The sequence below is a fragment of the Rana temporaria genome, chromosome 7 (assembly GCF_905171775.1).
Source record: "Rana temporaria chromosome 7, aRanTem1.1, whole genome shotgun sequence".
Lineage (NCBI taxonomy): Eukaryota > Metazoa > Chordata > Amphibia > Anura > Ranidae > Rana > Rana temporaria.
The window spans coordinates 146905438-146922982 of NC_053495.1; the positions used below are offsets into that span (position 1 = coordinate 146905438).

Below are 17545 nucleotides of genomic sequence, written 5' to 3' on the forward strand. Positions count from 1 at the left end.
TGGACCAAGCACCCGTGAGCTTTGCCGACATTGTGTATGGGTAGTAGCACCGATTCTATTGTGTGCAGCCGGATTTGTGATCCATGTGGCTTCCTGGACAGTACATAAGGGTCCTAGACCGCCACCAACACAGCAACAGCTTAGGCAGGCCACGACACCTCTCAAGCTTACTGATTGGACAAGGGAAGGGGCATACTGATGAGCTCAACTCTCTAACTCTTCCTTTCAGCATACATGCATTTCAGCAGAGAGTGACTGGCACCCGGGGCTGGCCCTCACTAGGACCAATCTCAATGCTGGGAATTACAAGATGCCGATATCAAGACTTGAGAACTTTAACTACTTCAATACAGGGCACTTACACCCCCTTCCTGCCCAGGCCATTTTTCAGCGCTGTCACATTTTTAATGACAATTGAGCAGTCATGCTACAATGTGACATTTTTATCATTTTATTCACACAAATAGAGCTTTCTTTTGGTGGTATTTAATCACTTCTGGGTTTTTTGTTTTGTTTTTTAAAGGAAAAGATAAAGGACTGAAAATTTGGGGGGGGGGGGAGTGTAAAAATAAAATAAGTAAAATTAAAAATAAAATAAAAATTATGATTTTTGCATGTAGGAGAGAAGTGGCAAAGGAGTTATAAAATCCGTTCGAGAGAGTTTCTATTTTGCTTGTGGGCATTGTGAAGCCCACAAGCAATCACTTTCTGGAAATGGCAAAATTTAGAGACGCCCTCGTCACTTCGTATGTGAAATCTCTCAAGATTTCGCTGCACGGTGTTCCACAATGTATCTTGGGAAGCACGACACTGTGCTCCCAGAAGACATTGCAGCGAATGCCTACATTGCATTGTGGCACCGGGGAAAGGCTTGGAAACGCCCACTCCCGCGGGAGGGGAATCCCGGAAGTCACACTGAGAAAGGCAATATTACTGTATTTATCTATATATCTATATATTTATTTTAAAAAAAATTCTTGTGGCTTTTGATGATGTAGTGCATTGATTGCGTTACAATATAGTTGATATTTTGGTTGAACCTCCGCTTTAAGAAACAAGTGTCAGAAAAAGATTTTGACTTTAAGTGGTTAAACTTCCTGCATTTACACACAGAAGTTTGATCTAAGAAGGAAGTTACAATGTTTCATGTTGTTAAAAACTTGGCAGACTGCCTGGATTTTGTCTTTACACACACAAGTTGATCCCTTTTGATCTAAACTTGGCAGGCTGCCCAGATATTTTCTTTTGACAGCTGAGTGAGCAGATAAAGTCTCTCCATATATATGAAAGAAAGCGGCAAACTCTGCATTGGAGATGTCAGGGGGGGTTGAATCGAGATCACAATTTTTTTTAACGATTAATTGCGCAGCTCTAAAACATCTTTTTTTTTTTAGCTTTGGGTATAGCATGGGGTAGTTCAAGTGGTATTAAATCCAGTGTTTTTTTAGTTTTCCATTTAAAATAAACATTCCCCGGGAAATGATTTGTTTAAATTCCTATTCTTGGACTTGCAGTTTACTACTCCTATTCTCTTTGATTTGTGCGGCTTCCTTGAACTTGCTGATCTTCACAGGAAAAGGTTAACAGTAGGCAGTCAGGTGTGCAATCAGCTTGGAGAACAGAGGAGCAGGGGAAAGTCTTGCCACCCTATGGGGCTGTGTGTTTCTATTGATGCACACAGTGTATGACGACACAACTCTAGTCCCTGCATGCAAGGGTGACTCTATAGGATGCTGCAAGACAAAAAGGAGTCACCCTGAAACAGGAAAGCGGGAGCAGCAGTCGTGGTAAAAACTGGACCATGGGCAAAAATCTCCCAGTTCCCACCACCTTCTATCCCAGTGATAACAATCCATCTCCTCCATAGGAACAAAGAAACCAGTAACTGCCAGACCGTCTTCCATCTAATAGTATAAAGGCTAGAAATACACTTTAATGTGGAGTAGTTATACAGTCTTGATGAATATAGCTGGAAATCAATCAATGAATGTAAAGATCTTAAATTGGCAATACAGCAATTTTCAGGCACTATAAGCCATTTTCAGCCAGCTTTAAAGTGGTTCTAATCTTTGATGCATTCCCTGCATTAAGGTTTAAAAAAAAAAAAAAGGACGCCCGCCTTAACATTCTTAAAAACTTACAGGTGAAACTCGAAAAATTTGAGGGTGGAACACCCCGCTTTAAGCCTCAAAATGTGTATTTTAGTAATGGTCCCCAGGGACCTGCAAATTATCTTAATGGATCCCTTGAGTTAAAAAGGCAAGCATAGCGTTTACAGTGACCAGGGTTTTTTTTTTTTTTTTTTTTTTTAAATCAAATTTATTTTAAATAACATGTTTTTGCAGTAAAAATCTAAAGATAGTTTTCTATTTAAACTACGATAATTATTTTGTTTATTTAGAATGAAATGGAGCTTCGTTAACCACTTAAGGACCGGACCAATATGCTGCTAAATGACCCAAGGGGTTTTTACAATTCGGCACTGTGTCGCTTTAACAGACAATTGCGCGGTCGTGCGACGTGGCTCCCAAACAAAATTGGCGTCCTTTTTTTCCCACAAATAGAGATTTCTTTTGGTGGTATTTGATCACCTCTGCGGTTTTTATTTTTTGCGCTATAAACAAAAATAGAGCGAAAATTTTGAAAAAAAATGCAATATTTTTTACTTTTTTCTATAATAAATATCCCCCAAAAATATATAAAAAAAAAACATTTTTTTCCCTCAGTTTAGGCCGATACGTATACTTCTACCTATTTTTGTTAAAAAAAAAAAAAAAAAAAAAAAAAAAATCGCAATAAGCGTTTATCGGTTGGTTTGCGCAAAATTTATAGCGTTTACAAAATAGGGGATAGTTTTATTGCATTTTTATAATTTTTTTTTTTTTACTACTTATGGCGGCGATCAGCGATTTTTTTCGTGACTGCGACATTATGGCGGACACTTCGGACAATTTTGACACATTTTTGGGACCATTGTCATTTTCACAGAAAAAAATGCATTTAAATTGCATTGTTTATTGTGAAAATGACAGTTGCAGTTTGGGAGTTAACCACAGGGGGCGCTGAAGGGGTTTCGTTTCACCTAGTGTGTGTTTACAACTGTAGGGGGGTGTGGCTGTAGGTCTGATGTCATCGATCGAGTCTCCCTATAAAAGGGATGACACGATCGATGCAGCCACCACAGTGAAGCACGGGGAAGCCGTGTTTACACACGGCTCTCCCCGTTCTTCAGCTCCAGGGACCGATCGCCGCACTCCAGCGCGATCGGGTCCGCGGGACCCGCGGTCCCGGAGCTTCGGACCGGGTCGCGGGAGCGCGCCACGGGCGCGCGACCCACGGCTGGGTACTAGTACAGGACGTACATGTGCCCAGCCGTGCCATTCTGCCAACGTATATGTGTAGGAGGCGGTCCGGAAGTGGTTAAGTAGCACAAGGCTGAATATTATGCAATATTTAAATTTTTGGTAAACTCATTCAACGAATTTAAGCTCTGCAAGCTAAGACAACATGCACTGCATTGATGCATTCACAAAATTTCACAGTAACCATGAGATAAAAACCGTCTGAAATATTCCTTTATCCCGTTGTTTTGCACATACATGTACACTAAAAACTGTATGATTGATTGTTTAGAGAGAAATGCATCTATACCAGGCTCTAAGTGTGAGGAGGAAGGGCAAGCAGTGAAAATGAAAGTGAAACCTTCCAAGCAGCCTTTAAACCTTGTGATCTTTCTGCACATTGCTTGAAGTGCTTTATTCCTCCCTTGAGGAGCAAAACGGCAGCAGGCCATAAAAGACCCAGTTTGGGAATATTTTAATGAAGTTCCTCTACCTATGGGTAAAGCAGGTAATATAATGATATTGTCAGAGTTTATAAAAATCAATGGATTAAAAAAAAAGTATCCATTATTATTATAATAATAATAATATTTTGATTTAAAAAATCCGATTTTTATAGTTATTTAAAATCGATTTTAATAAAAATGCTTTTGGAGTAAAAAAAAATAAAAATCTACAGATAATAATGTATCTTAAAATAGAAAACTAATTTAGTTTACTTAACCTGAAATTGAGCTTAGTTATGTAGGCTGTATATTCTGCAATATTTACATTTTTGGTAAACTCATTTAATGAATCCAAGCTCTGCAAGCTGAGAGAACATACAATGCATTGATGCATTTACACAATTTCACAGTAACCATGAGATTAAACAAAGTCAGAAATATTCCTTTATCCTATTGTTTTGCAAATCTATGTACACTACAAACTGTATGATTGAATCAGTTCTGATATCGCTGTTTTACTAACCTGACAGCTTATTATTCTAGATAGAGTCTTTAATATTTGCAATACCAGCAAGAATAAGTTCTTACATTTAACCACTTAAAGACCGCCTCCCGCACATATACATCGGCAAAATGGCACGGTTGGGCACAAGCACGTACCTGAAGTGCCCAGCCGTGGGTCGCGGGGGCGCGCGCCGGTCCAAAGCTGACCCGATCGCCGTCCCGCGATCGGTCCCCAGAGCTAAAGAACGGGGAGAGGTGTGTGTAAACACAGCTTCCCCGTTCTTCACTGTGGCGCTGTCATTGATCGTCTGTTCCCCGATATAAGGAAAGGCGATCAATGACATCACACGTCCAGACCCGCCCCCCTACGGTTAGAAACACATATGAGGTCACACTTAACCCCTTCAGCGCCCCTTAGTGGGTAACTCCCAAACTGCAATTGTCATTTTCACAGTAATCAGTGCATTTTTATAGCATTTTTTGCTGTGAAAATGACAATGGTCCCAAAAATGTGTCAAAATTGTCCGATGTGTCCGCCATAATGTCGCGGTCACGAAAAAAGGCTGATCGCCGCCATAAAGTAGTAAAAAAAAATAAAAAAATAATGAATGCAATAAAACTATCCTCTTTTTTGTAAACGCTATACATTTCGCGCAAACTAAAATCGATAAACACTTACTGCGATTTTTTTTACCAAAAATATGTGCATGAATACGTATCGGCCTAAACTGAGAAAAAAAAAATTATATATTTTTTGGGGGTATTTATTATAGCAAAAAATAGTTTTTTTTTTTCAAAATTGTTGCTCTATTTTTGTTTATAGCGCAAAAAATAAAAACCGCAGAGGTGATCAAATATTACCAAAAGAAAGCTCTATTTGTGAGAAAAAAAGGACACCAATTTTGTTTGGGAGCCACATCGCACGACGGCGCAATTGTCAGTTAAAGCGACGCAGTGCCGAATCGCAAAAACTGGCCAGGGTCCTTAACCTGCGTAATGGTCCGGGCCTTAAGTGGTTAAAGAGCACCTGTCATTTCAGATCCATCATGGCAGCGCCTGTTAGCGGGCATCCACTCACCTGCTGCCACCACGTCCCTCACCAGCCGTCCCATTAAAGTGAAGGGGACTGTCGGTGAGCCAACAGCAGGTCAGAGGAAGAGCTGCTGCGGGACAGAAATGACAGATGCCCTTTAAAAATTTGGATTCAAATCATAAATCTAAATTTAAACATAGACTTTTATTTAAATCCACCCTGGTAGCTGCTAACTTTTTTTTTTTTTTAAACAGAAATAATAGCTGACTTTTAATCTTTTTTTTCTTCTAGAGTTTAGAACGGCTTTAAATCCTAAGGGGGATTTTGTACTGAAATACCATGCTGCTAAAGCAGCTGGCTTTCAATTGCAACACAGTCCCATTGACCCCAATGGGCGAGCTTGACAGGTGGCGCACTACACTATCCAGCTGCAATGTTAGAATTTAGGTGGGTGGTCAGATCAACCACCAGTATTTACTGCCCCTCTGCCACCTGTGTGAAATGGTTGTAAAGACAATTGTACAAAGTGTATAGTCAGACGTAAAGTGGAACTAAACCCATCGATCAAACAGTTAAAAAAAAAAAAACAGTTACATTGCCAGCATAATTGTGACAGCTACTTGTGCTCTCAACCAAACTGTCAAACGGCTGATGTCATAACTGATCACATGTGCAGCATCACAGCAGTTACAGATCAGAGGGCCTGGCTAAGATAGGAGGGTTTAGTTCCGCTTTAAAGGTAGAACACAATTTTCATTCTTGCATTTTAAAAGATAGATCCGCAATAAAGATCAAAGTAAAAGAAGATCAAAATCAGTGGAATTTTCAAACGGCTCAAACCCAGAAACAGAGATGTGATGTGACAGAAAGCAATCAAGTTAGGGAACATTTCTTTAACATGTCAGAACGGCAGAGTTACCAACAGTATCATATAAATGTTTTATAGAGACTTCGGCAGGGAGCACATCATCTGTCATACACTGCGTACAGGTCTGTATAGAATATTACATTGCGTACAGATCAGGATATATTACACTGTGTACAGGTCTGTATAGATTACCATTGCGTACAGATCGGGATATATTACACGTGTACAGGTCTGTATAGAATATTACATTGCGTACAGATCAGGATATATTACACGTGTACAGGTCTGTATAGAATATTACATTGCGTACAGATCAGGATATATTACACGTGTACAGGTCTGTATAGAATATTACCATTGCGTACAGATCAGGATATATTACACGTATACAGGTCAGGTCTGTATAGAATATTACATTGCGTACAGATCAGGATATATTACACGTGTACAGGTCTGTATAGAATATTACCATTGCGTACAGATCAGGATATATTACACGTATACAGGTCAGGTCTGTATAGAATATTACATTGCGTACAGATCGGGATATATTACACGTGTACAGGTCTGTATAGAATATTACATTGCGTACAGATCAGGATATATTACACTGTGTACAGGTCTGTATAGAATATTACATTGCGTACAGATCGGGATATACGGCATTACACCAGGGTTTGACAAATTTGCTTGGAATCTAGGAGCCAGCTAAAAAAGTTAGGAGCCAGAAAACGCGCCCCATCCCGACGAGCTTGCACGCAGAAGCGAACACATACGTGAGCAGCGCCCGCATATGTAAACGGTGTTCAAACCACACATGTGAGGTATCGCCGCGATTGTTAGAGCGAGAGCAATAATTCTAGCCCTAGACCTCCTCTGTAACTCAATACATGCAACCTGTAAAAAAAATTTAAATGTCGCCAATGAAGATTTTAAAGGGTAAAAGTTTGTCGGCATTCCACGAGCGGACGCAATTTTGAAGCGTGACATGTTGGGTATGAATTTACTCGGCGTAACATTATCTTTCATAATATTTAAAAAAACAGGGATAACTTTACTGTTGTCTTATTTTTTTTCTTAAAAAGTGTAATTTTTCCCCCAAAAAATGTGCTTGCAAGACCACTGCGCAAATACGGCGTGACAGAAAGAATTGCAACGATCGCCATTTTATTCTCTAGGGCAGGGGTGTCAAACTGGCGGCCATCCAGCTGTTCCGAAACTACAAGTCCCATCATGCCTCTGCCTGTGAGAGTCATGCTTGTAACGGTTAGCCTTGCAATGCCTCATGGGACTTGTAGTTTTGCAACAGCTGGAGGGCCGCCAGTTTGACACCCCTGCTCTAGGGTGTTAGGATAAAAAATATATATAATGTTTGGGGGTTCCAATTAGAGGGAAGAAGATGGCAGTGAAAAATTGTGAAAAATTACATTAGAATTGCGGTTTAACTTGTAATACCAAGGGCCACCACCAGATGGCGCCAGGTCACACATCTGGTGGTAATAACTTGTAATACCAACGGCTCACCACCAGATGGCACCAGCTCACCTTCCAAGCCAAGTCGCCAGGACGCTATTTCTAGTCGCCATGGCGACCGGGATTTGTCGAGCCCTGCATTACACGTATACAGGTCTGTGTATATATGTGATCTGGATCTGCCAGGGACTTCACTATTTCAGGGATAAATCTCCAGCACATAGCTGGCCATACACTAAACTAAACAATCTGATTTTATAGAAATTATACGGCCTCCTTTACACCATAACCTGCATGAAAATGAATAGGAAAAACTGTGCAGATTTCACATCAGTTTTAATGCACGTTGGTTATATGTCCTGTTCACGCCAATGTTGTGACGTCAGTTTTTTTCCCTATGCAGAAAAGTGCATACACATTGCAGATTCATGCACAGAAAAAAAAATCTGCACTTTGTGGTGTGAACCGGGCACGTAAAGAACATTTTTTTTTTTATGCCCTAGCAGAAGGACCGACATCTCTGCAAAATTGGTGTGAGCGAGGCCTTTTGAGTTACAAAATGAAATATTAGGAGGACAAACCTAAACAACCAATCCAAGGACCATACATATCAGACAGACAGGCTCCTGTACTAAATAGTTAATGTTAGGAAGATTGAACAATCAGATTGCATAGTGTTAAAGCGGAACTAAATCCATCAATTTAACAGTTTAAAAAAAAATAATATCTACAGGAAAGTTAACTGTTACATTTGCTTGTGCTCTCAACCAAACTGTCAAACCGTGCAATGGCTGCTGCCATAACTAATCGCATGTGTTTCGTCACATATGGCGACCCATCACATTTGGCTACCGCGACGCCGCCATATGCGTTCTAACACTTTTTACGACAAAACAGCGCACTAAAACCGTCAGATATTGTGAGGGAAGTGACGTCAAACACAGGAAAATGCATTCCACTTGTATTGTAGCATTGCGGGAGCGTGGCCAGCCTCAACCAATCATAGAACCTTAATTTAATTCAGCTGTAGCAGTGCGCGCTCCCGCCACTTTCACACATGTCTGTACCGTGCAAGATCCTCGTTAGGGAAGTATTAGTGTTGGAACGCATTGCCCAGTGTTTGTATTGTCTGTAACGGCACTTCTGTGACATTATGTGACGGTTTCACTGCTCCGTTTTGTCACAAAACTTTTGGAATGCATCACGCATGCACAGTACGAAATTTCTCAGCACAACGTCACTTCCGTAGCCAAATGTGACCAAACAATGGCAGTTACAGATCTAACAGATGCCAAAATGGCAGCTTCCTTGACTGAAAAATATAGGAGGCTTTAGTTCTGCTTTAAAGTGGATGTAAACCCGAATTTTTTTTATTTATTTTTTGATGTCACAATGTACAGTATAAGATTTCCCATCATCTTGCCACACAGAGTTAATCCAGCTCTGAGCAATCCTCTTATTGTTCAGTGAAATAAAACAGACTTACAGAGAAAACCCTTAGTCTGTTCCGCCCCCTTGCTGTGAGTGACAGGTTATTTACATATCTCATGCACTAGTCTTTTTTTGAAGTCATGTGGTTACTTTTCTGTATTTTGACTGGATGTTAGTGATCATAGCAGAATTCAGTGTAAGGAATACACAGGAAAAAATGCATGTTGACAAGGGGAGTGTAGAGGAGGGCGAGAAGTCTACTGACATCACGACTCCACCCACAGAGCTCCAGACAACAGATCCACCCACAGAATCTGCAGTTTTTCAGTTCTTATAACAGACAGAGGGGAGACATTTGACAGGTAAGGATATATGCAGGAGGCATCTATATCCTTATAGATCAGCACTATGGCAGTAGTTTAGAAAGGATGAGAGTGGGTTTACATCCACTTTAAGGTAGAACACAACTTTCAGTTCTGCATTTAAAACGATCGATCCCCAATAAAACCAAAAAACAACCAAATTTTCAAACAGCGCAAACACAGAATTAGAGATTTGATGTGACCGAACGCAATCAAGATCAGGAAGATTTATTCAACAGTTCTGACAGATATAACAGCAGAGATACCAACAAACAGTATAATAGAAATATTCTAGAGAGACTTCACTGGCGATCGGCTGGGATCGAGCACATCATCCGTCATACACTGTGTACAGGTCTGTATAGAATGTTACATTGTGATCTGGATGTGCCGGGGACGTCGTGATTCCAGGGACAAATCTCTAGCACTCAGGACTGCCGACAACATATCAGTACATAAGCTTTGGATGAGTAGGGGAATTTATGATTCGGGGGTCAGATCTCCAGGTATGCATCACACCATTGATAAGGGGGAGGGGCAGGTTTAGGAGTAGTTGGGGTTATCCTAGAATGACACTAAATCATTATTGGCACTATGGATGATCTGAGATCAGCAATGTATCAGTATATAGGCGTTTGATCTATTAGGGTCTTTATGATTCCAGGGAGAGATCTCCTACACTTAGGTCTATAACCTGGATGGATTATTAGTGGCACTATAAACTATTAGGTGGATTCAGAAAGACTTAGGCTGGCGTATCAGTAGATACGCCAGCCTAAGTCTGAATTTGCGCCGGCGCTAATTTAAGCGTATTCTGGTAACCAGATACGCTTAAATTAGGCTCAGATACGAGCGGCGTAAGTGTCTTACACCGTCGTATCCTAAAGTGTAATTTTTAGGCTGACCGCTAGGTGGTGCTTCCATTGGGGTCGGCGTAGAATATGTAAATCACTAGATACGCCTATTCACGAACGTACGTCCGGCCGACGCAGTACAGATACGCCGTTTACGTAACGCATTATCAGGCCTAAAGTTATTCCATCAAATAGCTGGAATAGTAATGTTAAGTATGGCCGCCGTTCCCGCGTCGAAATTCGAAAATTTTAAGTCGTCCGTGAATAGGGATTTACGTCATTTACGTCCAAGTCGAAACCAATAGGACCGTGCGGCATACTTTGCCGCAATGCAGACTGGGATATGTACACAGAAGGCGCATGCGCCGTTCGTAAAATACGTCAATCACGTCAGGTCAAGCCCCATTAACATAAAACACGCCCCCTTAGCCGAATTTGAATTAGGCGCCCTTACGCCCGCCCGATTTAGGCTACGCCGCCGTTACTTAGCAGGCAAGTACTTTGTGAATCATGTACTTGCCTCGCTAACTTACGGCGGCGTAGTGTAAATGCCATACGCTACGCCGCCGCAACTATGCGCTCGCCATCCTGAATCCAGCTATATGATTGGTAATGTATCAGTATATAGAAGTTGGATGTGTTGGGGTCTTTATGATTCCAGGGTCAGATCTCTTACATTGAAATCTATGACATTTGTCATTTATCTGCACTATGAATGATCAGGGATGAGTAATATCGCGTTGTAAAGGAGGTCTCTCGCACTCAGATCGATGACACTCATTTATTACCGGCACTATGATCTGTAATGTGTCAGTACTAGGAGTTTGATCTGTTGGGGGCTATAAGATTCCAGGGTCAGATCTCCTGTACTCAGCTCTCTTTATTATTAGTTGATTATTAGCACTACGGGTGATCTGGGATTGGCAATGTCTCAGTACACCGGAGTTGGATCTGTCTGGTACTATAGGATTTCAGGGTCAGATCTCCTACACTCAGGGGGATCTGGGATCAGTAATGTCTCAATGTCTAGGAGGTGGAGCTTTATGTGGGCTGTATAATTCCCGGGGGAGATCTCCTGCACTCAGGTCTATGACATTCATTTATTATTGGCACTATGTGGGATTTTTAATGTCTCATTATTTAAAGTTGGATCTGTTGGGGACTGGACGATTCTAGGGTCAGATCACCAGCCCCAGGTCTCTCTCTGGCACATATGTATTACTAATTGATTAATTTCACTGTATGTGATTTTGGATCTTTATTGCCACAGTATATAGGAGTGGGATCTTTATAAATCCAGGTTAGATCTCCTCTATTGGAATCAAGTGTGCGACATTCAATAATGGCATTATGGCTGATCTGGGATGGGTAATGTCTACTCTTAATATCTAGGAGTTGGATCTTTATGGGGTCCTGATGATTGCAGGGTGAGTTCAGGTGTGTGACACTTGTGTATAATGCCACTATGGGTTATCAGGGATCAGTGATGTCACAGTATGCAGGTGTTGGATGTTCATGGGGATTTCACGATTCCAATGAGACTTTCTTATGAATGTATTATGGGGACTATGGCTGATCTGGGATCAATAATGTATAAGAATCTAGAAGTTGGATCTGTTTGCGGGGTGAGCTCAGCTGTGTGACACTTTTTTTTTATAATAGTGACTATAGGTGATCTGGGATGGGTAATGTCTCAGTATACAGGAGTTGGATCTTTTGGGGGTGCTAAGGATTGCAGGGTGATCTCAGGTGGGTGACACTTTGGTATAATGGGGACTATGGGTGATCAGTAATGTCTTACCGGTAGTATCAAGGAGTTGGACGTTTATGGGGTCCCGATTATTGCAGGGCCAGATCTCCTGCACTCAGCTGTGCGACACTTCTGTATAATGGTGACAATGGGGGATCCAGGATAGGCAATACCTCTGTATCTAGAAGTTAGATCTTTTAGGGGCTCCGAGGATTGCAGGGTGATCCAGGATGGGTAATGTCTCAGTATCTAAGAGTTGGATCTTTTTGGGGCTCTAAGGATTGCAGGGTGAGCTCAGTTGGGTGTCACTCCTGTATCATGGTGACGATGGGTGATCTGTCATCAGTAATGTCTCAGTATCTTGGAGTTGGATGTTTATGGGGTCCTGAGGATTTAAGGGTGAGCTCAGCTGTGTGACACTTCCTTAGAATGGTCACTATGGGTGACCAAGATGTTACTGATACCAGAGATCAGTACCATCTTGGTATACAGGAGTTTGAGGTTTATGGGTTGCTGATGATTGCAGGGTCAGATCTCCTCCAAGACACTTTATTAACATGAATGTATAATGGTGACTGTGTGTGATCTGGGATCAGTAATGTCTCAGTATGGAGGAGTAGGATGTTTAAGGGGTTCTGATGATTGCAGGGTGAGATTATGTATGACACGTGTATATTATGGTGACTGTGAGTGATCTGGGATCAGTAATGTCTCAGTAGACAGGAGTTGGATCTGTAAGGGGTTCTGATGATTGCGGGGTTATCTCAGGCTTGTGACACTTGTGTATTATGGTGACTATGGGTGATCTGGGATCAGTAATGTCTCTGTATAGAGGAGTTGGATCTGTATGGGGGTTCTGATGATCGCAGGGTGATCTCCGGTATGCGACACTTGTGTATAATGATCACTATGGGTGATCAGTATAGAGGAGTTGGATGTTTCTGGGATGCTTGCAGGGTGATCTTAGGTATGTGACACTTGTATATAATGATCACTATAGGTGATCTGGGATCAGTATAGAGGAGTTGGATGTTTCTGGGGTCCTGATGATTGCGGGGTGATCTCAGGTATGTGACACGTGTATAATGGTGACTATGGGTGATCTGGGATCAGTAATGTCTGGGTATAGAGGAGTTGGATGTTTCTGGGGTCCTGATGATTGTGGGGTGATCTCAGGTGGGTGACGCTTGTGTATAATGGTGACTATGGGTGATCTGGGATCAGTAATGTCTGGGTATAGAGGAGTTGGATGTTTCTGGGGTCCTGATGATTGCGGGGTGATCTCAGGCTTGTGACACTTGTGTATTATGGGGACTATGGGTGATCTGGGATCAGTAATGTCTGGGTATAGAGGAGTTGGATGTTTCTGGGGTCCTGATGATTGTGGGGTGATCTCAGGTGGGTGACGCTTGTGTATAATGGTGACTATGGGTGATCTGGGATCAGTAATGTCTGGGTATAGAGGAGTTGGATGTTTCTGGGGTCCTGATGATTGCGGGGTGATCTCAGGCTTGTGACACTTGTGTATTATGGGGACTATGGGTGATCTGGGATCAGTAATGTCTGGGTATAGAGGAGTTGGATGTTTCTGGGGTCCTGATGATTGTGGGGTGATCTCAGGCTTGTGACACTTGTGTATTATGGTGACTATGGGTGATCAGTATATAGAAGTTGGATGTTCCTGGTGACCCCATGTGTGTGTGCCCCCCCCCCTGTGATCGGTGATGTACACGATGTGGAGAGGAGTTGTATTCCTGTCTGGGAATGTCAGTCTCTCTCATCCTCCTCTCCTCCAGTCGCCACACACACCACCGCCGTCGCCTCCCCTCCCCCTCCGGGCCAGCCGCTTACCGAGCTTTCCTCGGGAATCCTCCAGCTTCTGGATCTGGTTCTCTAGGAAGAGCATCGCGACCCCGAAGGTCAGCACCGCCAACAGCTGCAACTTGGGCGGCATCATAATCCTGAGCAGCCCCATCAACCTGATCTATGGCGACATAACGCGGGCATCCGGGTCTGTGAGGACGGGCCACGCGACTCACACACGCCCTCCAGGCTCGTTCCGCGGAGCCGGAGATGAGGAGGAGGAAGGTACCGCGATGTGCTGCGGCTCCAGCGTGATCACCTCCCAGTGCACACTGACTCTCCGCCGCTTCTACAGCTCTAGCCGCAGCAGCAGCGCCAACCCACTGCGTGCTATGTCACCTTTCCACGCCCTCTACGCCTGACGCGCAGCGTCTTCCGCCCGTCTACAAGTTACCTGGCAACCGACTTCAGCTACTTCTCTCTTTCCTATTGGCTGGTAGGCTTTTGGCTGAGCGTGCTTCAAATTTAGCTGTCCCTCAGGTGCCTGAAAAAAATTGTGAGCAAAACCTTTGAAATAGAATAAAAAACCTACATTTTCTAAGTGGATTACATGCATAGCCTGACTGATTTTCCTGATAAAAACGCCTTTCTGTATTGAACAGCATTTGGAATAACTAGAATGTGAACGTATGCTGCGTATTTTTAGCTGTCTGCTGTAGTGACACAACCGATAGGTGCGGAAATGAAGAAACAAGGCTGCATTTTTTTGGGAAATGAACTGTTTGTATTTCCGGCGGTTATATAGACAGCCTCTGGGGTCCTTGCAGTCAGTAATGCCGGGAGGAAAGATGGTGGCGGAGCGGCTGATGCTGTGTGTGGTCGCTGCCTTACAGGCGGTAAGTGGTGTTCAGGCGGCTATTTACCGAACAGTATGGCGGTGCATGTGTGTGGGGTGACCGGGGGTGGGGAGCGGTATGGCGTGGAGGGAGTGTGGCGGCTTCCCGGAGCTCGGTACATACGGGTGACGTGGCTTTAGGCTGCTTCCTGTTAGGGGAACCTTCCTCACATGCACTCATAAATGAAAGTAGAACCGAGCCGGGACACACAGGCCTTTGTGTGTGTGTGTGTGTGTGTGTGTGTATATATATATATAATCTCTCCTGTGTCCCATATTTTTTAAATAAAATATCTATATAGCACGTACAGACATAATTATATATAATTTTTTTTTTTCTATAATTATGTCTGTACAGTGTGTGTGTGCGTGCTATATAGATGATTTTTTTTTTTTTTTTTTTTTTTTTTTTTAAATAAAATATCTACACATTTTTATTATTTTGGAGGTTTAAACCCTTAAAGCGGGAGTTCACCCGCACATAACACTTTTTCCCTTAGATGGATGCTCGTTTTGTCTAGGGGAATCGGCTAGTTGTTTTAAAATATGAGCTGTACTTACCGTTTTCGAGATGCATCTTCTCCACCGCTTGCGGGACTGGGCGTTCCTATTTTGATTGACAGTCTTCCGAGAGGCTTCCGACGGTCGCATCCATCGCGTCACGATTTTCCGAAAGAAGCCGAACGTCGGTGCGCAGTATAGAGCCGCACCGACGTTCGGCTTCTTTCGGAAAATCGTGACGCGATGGATGCGACCGTCGGAAGCCTCTCGGAAGACTGTCAATCAAAATAGGAACGCCCAGTCCCGCAGCCCATACCCGGAAGCGACGGAGAAGATGCATCTCGAAAACGGGTAAGTACAGCTCATATTTTAAAACAACTAGCCGATTCCCCTAGACAAAACGAGCATACATCGAAGGGGATTGTTTGAAAAAATTGTTTTATAGGTGAACTCCCGCTTTAAATCCACATCTAGCCCCCCTTTTTTATTTTTATGTGCTGTGCATGATAAAGTAGCTAACACTGCATTTACCACGTACAAAAATAACACGCAAATCAGTTGCGCAAGTTTTTTTTTTTTTTTTTTTTTACACACTTTGTGAGCCTTTGCTTGTGGCAAAAAAAACCTGCACATTTGTGGTGCCAATATCATTGAATGGCATGCGTATTTTTATTTGCGCTTTCCAGCAACGATTGCTTCTGCACACATTCCTGGAACACACGGGTGTGAGTGGGGTTTTGGCCTCCGTTCACATCTCTGCATGGATGTAATTCATATTTTTTCGCACAACAGCGAAGGGTAACCTGTTTGCCTGAATGGACTGCTTTTCGCACAACAAAAGAAGCTCCTCCACCTTTTTGGGTACTGAGCTCTGGGCATTTTGGAGCATTTGTCATGTGGCAAAATGTGTGTTTCCTTGCTGTTTGGGGCACTGTTAAAGGAGAAGTCCAGCCTTAGCTTTTTGGGCTGGGCTTCTCCTCTGGGTCACAGGCATGCAATTAGTTTTGCATGCCTGTGACCTGTTTTCAGCAGGGAGCGGTCTGAAGTCCCCTCTCCGCTGACATCTAGGCACAACGTCATCCTGACTTTCCAAGTCTGGATCTGTCAGCTGCCTTGATCAATGGCAGTCTTGGCGGACCACTCCCCGCCCCTCCACAGCTCATCACTCCAATGAGTGAAGGAGCAGGAGAGATGCTGATTGACAGGCAGCATCTCTCTGCTCGGGGAGGAGTGAGAACAGTCATCGGTGATGTTTGGTGGCTCGGTTCTCAGCGTAGAAATGCCGGGGGACAGCTACAGCATCAATCTGATACTCCATCCACTGAGGTAAGTATGATTATAAAAACAAAACCCATAATTCTCTTTTAACAAAGTGTTTGTAAAGACTTTTTTTTTTTTTTTATTACAGTAAAACCTTGGATTGTGAGCATATAATAATTCCAGAAGCATGCTTGTAAGCCAAAGCACTTGTAAATGAAAGCGGATTTCCCCATAAGGGCCCTTTCACACGTACGGACCGTATGTCTGCATTTTCATTCATCCGTTTGCGGATGAAAACGGGACATACATTGGTCCCTATGTGATTACGGCTGTCAGCGGATCGGATGAACACAGACATACGGTCCGTGTTCATCCGATCCCCCATAGGGGAGAGCGGAGGTAAGACAGGGCGGTCCCTGCACAGTGTGCGGGGACCGCCCTGTCAGCTGCCAGCTCAGCGGGGATTTTACGGAGGATCCTCGCTGAGCTTTGCGGACACACGGAGCGGATCATTACTGATCCGCCCTATGTGAAAGGGCCCTAAGAAATAATGGAAACTCAAATGATTCGTTCCACAGCCATTTATTCATAGGTCCTTCAGTTTCTAGTCCATATACAAACATAGCAATGTGATGGGTTGTGTAACCATAAATTGTCAATCCACAAGTGGCAGCCTCCACAAGGGGATTAGAAGCTAAATCCAGCAGGAGCTACAGAGTATGAAAGAGAGGCGCCTCTAAGTGTAGCAAAATAGTATGTTGCTAAATGTTGTACCTTCATTAAATGTAACCAGATTGCTACTCTTAGAGGCGCCTCTCTTCTCTTTTATGCTCAGTTGTGACATGACGCTACTTGTATATCAAGACATCGCTTGTTTAAGTCAAAATGTATTAAAAAATGTTTTGTCTTGCAAAAGTCCCAGGCAGCCAAACAAGTGTCTCCTGCAACATTGCTGGATCGTGGTGGGCTCAGGTATGTTTTAGTAGGTTTGGGGAGCTGCTGCACACTTCCCTCCCCCCCCCTT

General features: G+C 43.0%; 2 protein-coding genes across 2 annotated transcripts in view; one reads left to right on the forward strand and one right to left on the reverse strand.

The window, feature by feature from the left end:
- HS2ST1 (heparan sulfate 2-O-sulfotransferase 1) overlaps window positions 1-14281 on the reverse strand; it is a 252431-nt gene extending 238150 nt beyond the window's left edge. The window contains exon 1 of the mRNA XM_040360084.1: window positions 13914-14281. Coding sequence (XP_040216018.1) covers window positions 13914-14037 — 124 coding nt within the window. The 5' untranslated portion in view covers window positions 14038-14281. The remainder of the gene's footprint in view (window positions 1-13913) is intronic.
- Window positions 14282-14656: 375 nt separating this feature from the next.
- SELENOF (selenoprotein F) overlaps window positions 14657-17545 on the forward strand; it is a 28677-nt gene continuing 25788 nt past the window's right edge. Inside the window, exon 1 of the mRNA XM_040360085.1 lies at window positions 14657-14761. Coding sequence (XP_040216019.1) covers window positions 14699-14761 — 63 coding nt within the window. The 5' untranslated portion in view covers window positions 14657-14698. The remainder of the gene's footprint in view (window positions 14762-17545) is intronic.